Here is a 13,191-nt window from a genome sequence, read left to right as displayed (position 1 = left end):
GAAGTGCACTATGTTAAGCATAAACGTCAAACTTTCCACCTAATTTTCACTACACAGCACGTTATCACACATTATGTAGTGTGTGTGTGTGTGTGTGTGTGTGTGTGTGTGTGTGTGTGTGTGTGTGTGTGTGTGTGTGTGTGTGTGTGTGTGTGTGTATATATATATACCTGGGAGCCTCTGTTGCAGTGCTCCGAGGTGAGCATGAGTCCGGGCAGGTTGCTGGGCAGGTCCAGGCGCCTGAAGTACCAGACCAGGTTCCAGTAGATGATGGGATGCTGGTCCACCATGTCGGCCTCGGTGATCACCGAGTCGCCCTCGTTCTCCAGCAGGCTCTCCAGCTCCTTCCACAGCACCAGCGGGCTCAGGTAGGGCACCGTCACCGGCTCAGGGTTGTGGAGCCGCCACTCCATATTCAGCGGGTCCTGAGTGAGACAGGAATTATAGGTCACATTTCTAACCGTCATATGTAAAATATGTACGGTGAAGTGTTTTTGTAGGTGTTCAGTATTGTGACATACTGTGGCTTCATTCAGACGGCTGGGCAGGCTGCCTGACGCCGGCAAACGGTGGTTAATTGTTGGTGCTCCGTCCTGGGGACAGAAGGTGCTGATGCTGCGGGCCATGTGCCCCCCGGGGGACGGACCCTCCTGCCGCTGGTCAGACGGGATGTTGATACCTTCAGCATTGGTCGATGGAGTCCTGTGAAGTTTGTAACACAAATCTCACAGTCAAAATGATAACTAAATCGCATATAGCTGCAAGTTTGTTCTCAAGAGAAGTCTGTTTTTAATCTGCTAATACGTATTCCAGGGGTGGTATGGTTTTACTTCCATAAAAACATCACACAGACACAGAATCCAGATGTCTATATTACATGAATAATATTCAGTAAAATCAAAAACCAAACACACAATGTTTTGTTCACTAATAAGTCAGCATTAAGATATCATGCATGCACTGTTCATTCCTGTTGCTTACCCATTTCATGACCTCAAGAGGGACTTTATACAAGCAAATGGACCCTCGGTCATCCCCCCCCTCCCACACACACACACGCAGCTTTGTTAGCAACAGGTGCTGCAGATCATTTCACATTGCTCTTTTACAATGCAGATGGGGAGCGTGTGGACGTAGCTGCACTGGGTTCTTACTTAAAACGCATTGAGTTATCAGACTAACCTGCATTTACAATGTTCAAATTCTGAGGTAATTCTGTGCACGTGATTTCAATCCTCCCTGCTGCTTTACTATCAAACCTGAGAAGGCTACAAGTTTGTCAATAATACAGCAAACCAGACAGAAGAATCAATTTAGGATACGCATGTTAATCAATGAGGATGTGGTGAGTACCTTCCACTCCCGGCGCACTCCTGGACAGCGATCCCAGGGGAGGGAGGAAAGGCAGCTGTTTTAGGACACGGGGTGGACAAGGTGGACGTCCCCGTGTCCAAACCCGTGGAGGTGGAGTACGACGAGGTCATCTCCTCGTCCACCGAAGGGCTGCCCTTCAGAAAAAGCCTGCGGAGTTGAGAGGAAACACAGCGGGGAAATGACATCCAGGAAATAAAGTCAGGTGTAGTTTATCTTCTGTGCGAGTCATTGTGACCTAATTCAGTTTGTGTTTTTATTAAGAATGCCAGATATAGCCAAATGTACTGAAAAAGTGAGTTTGTCATGAATCATGATATGTTCCCTTTTAAAACCAGGTTTTCAGGAGATCCATGCATATTTAAAAATAAAACGTAATCAATCCTTAAAATATGGATTCATCTCCCCATTCTTCCCACCACTACATTTTTACAGCAGTTCATCCCCTACCTGCCGGGGCCTCGCATGTCCCTGAGCTCCACGTTGAGGAAGGGCAGGAAGGGGTTTCCACAGAAGGGGCAGGTGGTGTTCAGGTTGGAGTCGTCCGCAGTCCAGCCTGCCATGATCTCCTCATCGTACACCAGGCAGTCGCACGTCTTACAGCGGGAACAGCTGGAGATCAGCAGCTGGAAACACACAGAGCAGTGGGTGAGCTTACAGAATAAAAGTCATCAAGGTTTTAAATAACATCTATTTAAACTACTTCACTGTTATGGTCTGTAAAGCAATTTTGAAAGCTGTTACACATGTTTTTACTTAATCAGACATATTTGATGTGACAGACTGGATAACTATTTATTAATAATAGCACATGATAATATTGTACCACCCGTTTGCAGAGTTTGAACCCTTGTAGCCAAATAACCTGTTATACATTCATATCTAAGACGGAGTATTAGGGCCACACTTAGAAAAAAAAACAGAGAGATTTCGAGAATAAAGTCGTAATAATACGAGAATAAAGTCATAGTTACGAAAATAAAGTCGTAATATTACGAGAATAAAATAATAATTAGGAGATTAAAGTCATAGTTTCATAAGTGACTTGAGAAGCGGGCTTGGAGCAGATTGTCTCCTTTCTGCAGGAGGAAATGGCTGCTTCTGGCCGACTACATTACATTGCATTTAGCTGACGCTTTTATCCAAAGCGACTTACAATAAGTGCGTTCGACCAACAAGACACAAGCTTGAAGAAAACAGAATCATATAAGTACATCAGGTTTCATAGAGCCAAAACATTTCAAGTGCTACTCAACTGGCTTTAGATAAGCCAGTCCTTTATTAGTATATAAGTGCTTTGTTAGCAATTCTATTGCTCGAAGTGGAGTCGAAAGAGATGAGTTTTCAGTCTGCGCCGGAAGATGTGTAAACTTTCTGCTGTCCTGATTTCAATGGGGAGCTCATTCCGATTCCACTAAAAGGCTATCCTTCAACTCCTTCTGGATCCAAAGCCTTGATTACAAGTCTCATCGTTTCTTGTGAAACAACAAATCCCCTTTGAACAGCTCGTAGATGTAACCAACGATAGCCTTGTAGTCGGACAGAACCAGCCATTTCCTCCTGCAGAAAGGAGACAATCTCCTCCAAGTCCGTTTGGTTCTTGCTTCGAAATAATAGACATAGTTTCTTGCACAACCTTTTCAAAGTTCTAATACTTATGATAATCTGATGCTGATGTGCCAAAAGATTAAGTACTTCGTTACTACTTCACAAGATGCTCCACATTCCTCATTGTATTGCAGGACGCTCCTGTTGTCTCCTTCTCAAGTCACTTATGAAACTACGACTCATAATTATGACTTTATTCTCGTAACATTACGACTTTATTCTCGTAGTATTACGACTTTAATCTCGTAACTATGACTTTATTCTCGAAATCTGTGGCCCTAATACTCTGTCGTACATATCTGTTGCAGAAGCAGACACACTTTCTATAAGCGTCTTCTAAGCATTAGTTTAGTTTCTACTCTACAGCTTTATGGTTTTACCTCCATGGCATAGTTGTTGAAGATGCTGGTGCTGCTGGTGTAGCGTGAAGAGCCGAGGTCCGACCTGTCTGGCAGAGGGAAGCCGGGGGGGGAGAGCACACATCCTGCAGGAGGTTAAGAGAGATCAGGATATCTGACAATACTTTGAGTGAAAATGTCAGCATAGATTTATTGAGATGTTTAAGACAAAGGCATTTGTAACAACATGACCTTCATCCTGCCTCTTTTGGAAACAGGTCTACTGTATTTTTTTTTGGTGAAAGTACGACATATTTATGCCTTTTTCCTTTTCATAACATGTTTTAATAGACTGCTTGACATTTTCCGTCTCCGTGTCTAATTTCTTGTCATTAAGCATGAGGCAAATATAGCTATCCTGAGCCTTGGTCAATCGAGCTATAGCCATAAAGTACTAAAGAAAATGTGTTTTTAATACGTTAGGGGATTTGATTATATTAGACACTGGAAAGTTAGTAATATAATATCCCTTCAGCTCTTTTCAGTGAGTGAGAAGAATGTTCTCTTACCAGGGAACAGAGATGTGGGTCTGCCCAGGCTGTGGCCGGCAGAGGGGCTGTGCTGTGTGCTGCGCAGGGGGCTGCGTCGGGGGCTCCTGCGGGGCCCTGAGGGGCCGTTCCTCTGTGGAGAGATCAAGGAGCCATCACAGTCCTCGTCATCCAGCAGCGAGGCGCAGTCTGGATCTCCAAAGCCAAGGGAGGAAATACTCAGGCGGTCACTGTGACCGTCCTGAAGAAACGGAGGAGGCGGGTTAGTGTCTTCGGGGACGGCACAGAGGTCTGATCTTACAATGAAAACACGAGGTGCAGATGTATGTGAAATGTACGCTATCTGTGTGGCAGTAGCCTGTAGTAGTGTGCCGTGTAGTAAGTCAAGTAGAAGTCTTGACTTATTTAGTTATCAATGAAGGCTTTTATAACAGTAAGACTATTTCACTGACATTCAAAATGCCACTAGATGGCAGCAGCATTCCACCTTTAGGGTCATCTTACTGCGTAGAGAGCTTACAGAAATACTGGCCGACACAGAAACAGAGAATTTAAACAATTTATCCCAGAAGTTTTATGTAGGTGAAATAATATTTTCCTTCACCAAACACTAATATATATATATATTGTATTTGTTGTCTTATGTTGTGATGTTTTGATGGCACCCTTGAAAGGGAGAAGCATTTATTTATCTCATTGTACATGTATAATGACATTAAACAATTCTATTCTATTAGGTAGCGATAAGTCTGTTATTTTTTTAATGAAAATGTACAAACAGGGTTTTAAATTGGGTCACTATTTATATTGGACCTACTTGGAACAGACTCTTTAGAACAGAAGATATCAATAAGACAGGATGAGCATGGGGTTTTCTTGATTCAGGGAGCCATATTTAAACATATATTTTGTGTGAAATTAAGTTATTTTGCAGAGACTAAAAGCTGCATGAATTGGGTAAACGCTCTCTTTCAGCTGTATTGCATTCAACACTAAATTCACCTTCCCAACACACATACCTTGGTAGGCGTTGTGTATGTGGAGAGGCGGGAATACCAGCGGCTGGCCTTCTCTGCCACGCCCTTCCCAGCGGAGAACATGCTGGTCTTGAATACATCGAGCGTTGGTGTGATCAGAGTGTCCAGAGCGAAAGAGGAAGAGGAGGGGGAAGGCGACGCCAGGCTCATCCTGTCCGTCCTCTCCCTGTAGGGGCTGGGGCGGGGGCTGGCGCTGGGGGTGGTGCTGGAGCTGTGGCAGGAGGGGGACGAGAGCAGGCGCTGGCGTGAGACGGACTGGGAGGGCGAGGGCGGGTGGAAGGTGCAGGAGCGCGGCATCCCAACAGCCCTGAGGGGGGAGCTGTGGGGCAGGCTGGCTCTGCGGGGGGCTGAGAGGGAGGAGGGGTGGAGGAGGAGGGGGCTGGCGGATTCCTGCAGGTCCATGCTGGGGGTCCTGCTGCTCAGCGGGCTGCCCATGTGGTTCATGTAGAGCTCGATCTCTCTGGCCAGGTGCCTTCGGGCGCTGGGAGTGCTGTCCTCGTCCCCCTCTGGGTACCGGTCCTCACTCTGCTCCTCGGACTGTGTCTCTGCCACCAGGAGGCTCAGAGGGTCGTAGCCCGTCTGTATGTCTGTGCGCTTCACAGTTCCTCTGGTCGTCATGGAGCTCACGCCCCCGTAGCTCACGCCCCCGTAGCTCACGCTGCGTCCGACAGGTTTCTTATTACATTTGTGTGAGCTGATGCCAGCCCCTGTGGCAGGCTTGTCTAAATCCAGATCCTCCAAATCAAAAATGGCCTCTGTGTTACCTCTGTCCTCATCACTGGAGTCCTGTCCCTCCGCCTCTTCCTCTTCCTCCCCGTGATCAAGACTTCTGGAAGCAGCCGCCCCCTCTATCCCGCCCAGAGCCAGCGAACGAGGTCTCTTACTCTGACTGAATTTGGCACCAGAGAGAATTTTGACGTCCGCGCCCATGTGTCCCGCGATCTTATCTGGGTCTGTTTCCCCCTGGCTCATCCCCAGGCCCAGGACAGTGGTGCCGCTGCTGCCCACCGTGTCCCCGCTCAGCTGGCGGCCCCTCCCCCCCTGCCAGTCGAGAGCAGAGCCGCTGCCGGCGCTGCCCACCACCTCCTCCAGAGCACTCCTGTGTTTCCTGAGCAATCTGTTGCCATGGACCTCACCGATGTCGTCCAGGGAGGAGGAAAAGAGGAGGCCTGCAACATGGCCTGAGAGAGGGAACATTAGTAAGTATTAGAAACAAACCTGAGAAGATCAAGTAATAATAAGGAGCATTCTTTCGGTCCAGACAATGCTAGGTGACTGACTTCTGGAGCACTTCAAAGCTTTGACGGACATTAAATCCTCCTGATTGACAATATCATGTTCTTTAATATAAAAGTGAAAAGGGCACAAGCTTGCCAGATGAACTACTGTCAAGAAACATTTTATTAATAAGAAAGTAAATAATGAGCCTCAAATTCTGCTGGAATGGGCTGCCAACGACAGGCCGAATGTAAAGATAGGATACATACAGTGAATCTCTTTCACAAATACTACTACATACTAAAGATCTGATTCTTTCCTGTGTCAACATGAGCTGAGCCTTATGGGTATTGAATTCATCTAAACAGGTTGCAATAACAAACACCAACAGTATAATTAAGTTATTGAGAAGACTTCCGACAAAGATGACACTTGGATGGGAATTATTTACCCGCGCTGACGGAGCTCTTGGGCTTACAGGAGGCTTCGTCATACGGATAGCTGCTGCGCACAATGCCGCGGGGTTTGAAGGACGAGTGGAGCTCCATGTCCAGCTGAGGGAGGCAGTCTTTGCTCCCCTTGGCACTCTCTGTCTCTGACACTGCCAACACAGAAATTACAATTTATAAATCAGTCTTGTTTTTTTACAGTAAAGCACAGCTTGAATCACACCACTGTTCTTTAAAAAAAAGAAACAATTCCATGGAAGGAAAACACACGACTGAAATGCTTTGATGTTGAGAACCACACAAAAAAAGAATCATCTCTGAGGGAGAAAGATCAAGGCAGAGGAAGGGGAAATCTCTCGTGTGAGATGATTTTCTTAGAAGGTACAGTAGACAGAAATATCAGGTGGTATCAGATCAGACAGACTACTGACAGGAGCTGCAGTCGCTCTCCTTCTTGTCATCTTTGGAGTCCGGAGCGCCGGGGTCTCCTCTCCGGACCTCCTCCTTGGACAGTGAGTTATAACCCAGATCCGATTGATCCCCTAGAGAACAGAGAAAGACACGTATGAAATCAGATGAGAGGGATATGAAAAGGCACTAAAGTCTGTGATGTTAACCCACAAGATCACAGAAATATGCTAAATGGAAAATCTAAGCAGAGGCAAAAGTTACTCTCTGGAAATAGCGGCACTTTAACAACACTGTACATGACACCACTCTCATTATTGGCTTGAGGGCCTTTCATTTCACAGTATCTACTGAAATCCAGTGCTTTTTGGTGTCAAAAAGTGAACCTATTGTGGCTTTACAGCATTTGTATGCGAAGTGAATGAATCATACATAAGTGGGAAACCTAGAGAGGCATTTCTTCCCTTTCATCTCCTCATTTGTTGGAGGCTCATCACTCTTGCGGTGGTGAGAGGAGAGGAGAAAAGCAGCTAAGCTGTGATGAATAAAGATAATCCTCCTCAGGGCATGCAGAGATCCACAGTTACTGTCGGGAAAGTGACTGCAGTTTCACAGCTGCTAATGAATTTTACTGTTAAGACTTGACGTGAAAAAACGTGCCGCTCTCCAGGCTGACTCTCCCATCTGCTTCTAAAACTCGGGGTCTCCAGGCAACCAGCTGTCTGATGATTTTGTTCTCCTTTTTCATCTTTCCCATGAACCTTCACCTCTAAATAAAGCATGAGGCTGCACAGCTCGGCAGCATCGATCGACTGATGGCGGAGAAAATAAATAACCATGATCACGGTGCTTCCCTTCTGATGAGCTGCGGTTCAGACTTCTGCACACGAGGAGAAGTCTCCTGCTGAGGTGCCAGCTCCATGATTAAAACTATTACCGTAATCAAAAAGAATGTGACTGGGTAATTACTCGCAATAATTGGCAATGACACATCACTCAGTGCTGAAAGGAGGAGTGAGAGAGAAAGAGCGATGAGTAGCAGAGTGTGCCGGAGAGACATGACAGGAAGAGGAGGCGAGACGGCAGAGAAAAGTGTGACGATGAAAAATAAAACAGGTCAAGTGAGATGAGGCAGAGAAACCAGAGAGAGAGACATGCAGACTGACAGAGCGGATTACCTGGGTTGTGGGTAGCTTCTCTGAGCTCAGAGCCCCCCCAGTGTGAGTGCGCCACCGGGGCCCTGGCGCCCACGCTGCTGCTCCCCCGGCCGACTGCATGCAAGGGCAACACAGGCAGGGCCAGAGTGAAGGGCGGGGTTAGGGTACAGAGCACAGCCGGGGAGAAACATGGATGTAAAGAAGGTGGAAGAAAAACAGGCAGCAGAGGGGAAGGAGGTTCAGGAGGAAGAGGGTAAATGAGGAAGAGACCGGTCGGTGAGTGGGACAAATGAAGGATAAAAAATAAATAAAAATAAAAATGTCATTGAGAGAGAAGAACAAGATGTAGAACAAGATGGCTGCCTTAGATTGAGTGGCGCAGCCGGCGTGTTGAGTGTACCTGTGCTAGATTTATCGTCAATGGGGTCTACTTTGGCCGAGTCAGAGGCGAAGGGGGCCAGGTTAGTGTCGGCAGAGCTATCCAGGCTGCCGTGACTCACAGCGTCCAGGTCGCTGCCATCTGCCCAAAGACAACAAGGCGTTACAGGAAGCCGGGCGCCATTACTGCTCCACAACTCTACTACTTTTAAATGTTAAATGTTTAGAAGACAGAGACTCGGACACCAGATTAGCCTTTGTCTAATCTCTTGAAAAAACTGTATTTTGGTGGGTTCTTTTGACATTTAAACTTCCAAAATGTGACAAAACTCTTTAATTCTCTCTTTAATTTCAGGTTTCTTAAAATGTTCTGGACGGGAACCTCTTTGCAACTGTAAATAAATTGGAACATTGAGATTTAAATTGGTTCTAAATATAGGGAAACTAAAGGCTGATTTAATGTTACACTGCAATTACAATGAACTCAGAATGCAAAGTAAAGAGTATTTTAATCACTGCACAACGGATGAGATAAATATGTACTTTAACACGTCTCTACAAGAATGTGTGTACATCATTTTAAATATACAGAAAATACATTTTCAAATAATAAATGAATATTTACTGAATTTAAAATGTTTTGTTTTTTAGGGTCCAGATGATAGCAGTCTTATAAAGGAGACCCTGTTTACAATTTAGCACATTGTATTCAACAACTGCAGCAGGTTCTCTTTCTATGATAAATACCAAATGACACTTATTTTCAGGATATTTCCAGTGCGATTAATGGAAACGTTGTTTTCACCTTTAATGTCACTGAAGGAGAGTTTAATGATCTGTGGGTGACATTCACTGTAATTATACAGCTAAGGTTGGCAGGAGTGGAGTGATACGCTGGCTTGTGTCTCCTGGTTGTGTGCGAGTGTGTATAGATGTGTGTGTTACCCCAGGAGAATTTGTCTCTTTGAGTCAGCACTGAACTCATCTGAACTCGTCTGAGGAACACAATGCTTACGCGTGGTATCTTTAAAAAGCAGGGATTAGCATTGACTGGGATTAGCATGCACCGGCTGTGCAGGTGTTCACTGACATGCAGGGGAGTTAAATCACACATGTTGAGCTGGTTGTGCTTGTATCTGTACAACTCTGCTTGTCAGGTATTATTTTCTTAGGAATGCTGGGTAGTTCGTTAACATGGTTGAGATGTATTTGAAAATGCATTTGTAGTAGAAATGTGTATTGTTTATAATGTTATAACCAAATTGTTCTGTAATTACTTATCATAATCTATATATATATTATACTGAATCAGTAATTACTACTGATAACGAGTCTAAGTGATATGTTTTTTCCCCCCCGGATATTTTCAATAATTCAATCAAGCCAATACTACCTTGCAATATTATTTGTTATGTAATCATTTTTGCTTGGCCATTGCAGTCGACTGTCCTGGGTATCAAACTTTCTGAACTAGAGAAGAAGCACGAATCGTAAGGCATTATGGGTTAAATGACGGATCGTTGCATATAATTATTATTATTGGTTATTAGCGCTTGTTGAGAAAAACATAATAAACTCATGATTAGGACAATCTGAACTGAAATATTCAGCTTGTTTTGTTAAGAATTTATCTGGTGTGCGCCTCATTAAGACTTTAGCTTATCTGTAAGATGGGTTTATACATGCGTTGACATGTAGATAGCCTAATGAAAGCCTAATGAAAAAAACAAATATATTAACTCAATGAAGTAAATTCTTAACATTTTGAATGAGAAATACATTTGGTCCTTTGATTGTGCAATCAGATTCTTTTTATAACGGTTTGCAGTGTATTGTTGAAGTCAAAACGAAGTATTAAGATTTTCTTTGAATCCGTCTGGACCACATTAACAAACTGTGAGCATTAAATAAAAGTGTAAGGTCTTTCAGATATACTGTATGTCAAGCTTGCAGGATCATTGCAGGCCGGTGCAGAAACAGTTTAGTGAGACAACAATATTGTTTGTTTTCACAGACGTGCGAGTGTTCTGGTTGGCTGTTACTGTACCTGACAGAGGACTCTGTGTGTGGGCAGCCTGTCGTCGTAGGGCCTGTTTGAACTGGGCCACTCCCAGAACTACATTTCTCAGCTTCATCCACAGGAAGTACCCTCCTCTGGTGCTGGAGGGCCACGTGCTCTCCAACACCGCCTGGACCCAGGACAACAGAGACACAGAGGTGGAGGAGGAGGAGAAGGGAGACAATTAAAAAGGGGGAGGAGATCAAATTTAAAAGAATAAAGGATCGCTGACAGATTTATTTTAAATGCCCCTGATTGCATTTTCTTGTAGCATCAATGGAATCAAATCATTTTTAATTAAATTATACATTTATGGATGGTTCTTTTTGCGAATACCTTCCACCATGAAATGTTCTTATATTCTCAATAAATTATTTTTGTGTAAAGATAAGAGCTCACTCATTCGATTTCAACCCAACATTGCACTAAAACTGACCTGACCCCTGTTTGATATAAATATCTTGAATAATATCTACATCAAAGGCCTGAACTTCAGCACACTCTCTCTCAACTTCAGAAAAAAAACTGCAGCTGTTGGTGGCCGAGTCACGTTCGACAGTCTCTGTTTGCTCCTAAAATACACTTCAGAAACCCCCTGAGAAAAAAACACCACTGGTATGCCATTGAGCAGAACTGCTTTTATTACGCTGGCTGCTCCTCTGTGAAGCCTCTCAGGATTTGGGCCAAATAAAAGTGGCAGTACCCCTGCAGAGCTTACAACCAAAGCACAGACATCTGGTCAAAGCCACACTATTTATTTAGGAGAGGACTGTATTGTACTGTGAGTGCTTTCTTATTCTGTTTATTTGTCAATGGAAAATGCACTGATTACATTTCTTGCTGGGATTAAATATAAAGGTTGATACCACTCGTACTATTACATATGAAGCTAAAGCAGGGAGAAGTTAGCTTAGCATGAAAACAGGTGGAAACGGCTAGCCTGGCACTTTGTTAAAGTAACAAAATCCCGTTTTTGTTAATCTGCACAGTCCTAAGAGACCAGTATATTGGCTGAGCAAGAATACCCCATTTTGATAATTATTAGGTATGACCAGTCTTGTAACACACTAAATGAAGGTTTTTCTGTGATTGTAAATAAAAAATACATGGCTATGAAGCTCTACTTTGTTTGATTATGAATAATTGCAGGTGGGATTTCATTTTCTGTAGCTACTGATAATTTCTTATGAAAAACATTATCTCAGTTTTATTTTAGAAATTATTCTAACTCCTATTCTGACACCTGTAGATGATCGCACACGGGTGGGTGCAACCTTGAGGGGGGGGCTACTGCAGATATCCCTGTGTTTTATATATCTGCAAGCTGAGAGTCTGCAGAGACGTAACTGTGATGAAGAACCAACAAGAGAGGAGCAACAAGATAGGGTCCTCTGGACCCTATCCCTTCAAACCTCCTTCAGACTAACGCTCCTGATATTCTACAGTTTCTCACCCATTTCATCAACACTTCTCTAACTTCTGGTCACTTTCCAAACAGTCTCAAGGAGGCAAGAGTAAACCCTCTCCTAAAGAAACCCACTCTCAACCCGTCTGATGTTATAAACTACAGGCCTGTCTCTCTCCTCCCGTTCCTGTCTAAAACACTTGAACGCGCTGTCTTTAAACAACTCTCCTGTTATCTCCATCAGAACAACCTTCTGGATCCGCACCAGTCTGGTTTCAAGGCAGGTCACTCAACAGAAACTGCTCTCCTTGCTGTCTCCGAGGAACTGCACACTGCTAAAGCAGCCTCCCTCTCCTCTGTCATCATCAGACCCATCTCGAAGCTTCCTTTTATTTCAAAAATATTGGGGAAAACCGTACTCTTACAGCTGCAGTCTTTTTTACATGCACACAATATTTTCGATATTTTTCAATCCGGTTTTAAAGCGCTTCACAGTACTGAGTCTGCCCTTCTAAGAGTGTTCAATGACCTACTGGTCACGACAGACTCTGGTGACTCTGCCATCCTTATGCTCTTAGACCTCACAGCTGCCTTTGATACGATTGACCACTCCATCCTTATCTCTCGTCTAGAGCACTGTGTGGGTATCAGGGGCACTGCCTTAGAGTGGTTCAGGTCCTATCTGTCCCAGAGATCTTTCTCTGTTAGACTTGGTGACTTTACATCCTCTTCTGCCCCCCTATCCTGTGGAGTTCCCCAAGGTTCTATTTTGGGGCCTATTTTATTTTCCTTATACCATCTCCCCCTTGGACTAATTTTTAGAAAACATGGCGTCTCCTACCACCTTTATGCGGACGACTCCCAATTATATCTACCCCTAAGAAAAAACACTAGCTCTCTGATGCCCCTGCTTGACTGTCTTAATGACATAAAGGCCTGGATGGCGCTAAACTTTTAAATATAAATGAGAGCAAAACGGAGGTCATTGTATTTGGACCAAATCGTGATGTCCCTTCCATTGACCTGGGTTCCCTGCAACCGTATGCAAAACCCATGGTCACAAATCTGGGCGTCAAAATTGAAGGTGCTTTTAAATTGGATAAACAGATCAACTCAGTGGTTAAGTCCAGTTTTATCACTTGAGGCTCCTGTCCAAAATTCAACCAGTTTTATCCTTTTTAGACTTTGAGCGTGTAATTTATGCCTTTGTTTCAA

At 44.2% G+C, this 13,191-nt stretch overlaps 1 protein-coding gene across 1 annotated transcript; it reads right to left on the bottom strand.

Moving 5' to 3' along the window:
- Nucleotides 1-170: 170 nt before the first annotated feature.
- On the bottom strand, nucleotides 171-10,701 carry LOC104941519 (C-myc promoter-binding protein-like; the record flags this gene model as incomplete). The annotated part of the gene is made up of 12 exons (XM_010766621.1): nucleotides 171-425; nucleotides 522-702; nucleotides 1,354-1,521; nucleotides 1,822-1,997; nucleotides 3,360-3,463; nucleotides 3,887-4,106; nucleotides 4,885-6,083; nucleotides 6,572-6,721; nucleotides 7,001-7,111; nucleotides 8,156-8,248; nucleotides 8,535-8,654; nucleotides 10,560-10,701. Coding segments are annotated over 12 exons (2,919 nt in total), but the record flags the coding sequence as incomplete, so codon positions are not given.
- Between the last annotated feature and the right edge of the window lie 2,490 nt (nucleotides 10,702-13,191).

Source organism: Notothenia coriiceps, unplaced genomic scaffold (assembly GCF_000735185.1).
Source record: "Notothenia coriiceps isolate Sejong01 unplaced genomic scaffold, NC01 NC01_scaffold00003478, whole genome shotgun sequence".
NCBI lineage: Eukaryota > Metazoa > Chordata > Actinopteri > Perciformes > Nototheniidae > Notothenia > Notothenia coriiceps.
This window is presented reverse-complemented; position numbering and strand designations above follow the sequence as displayed.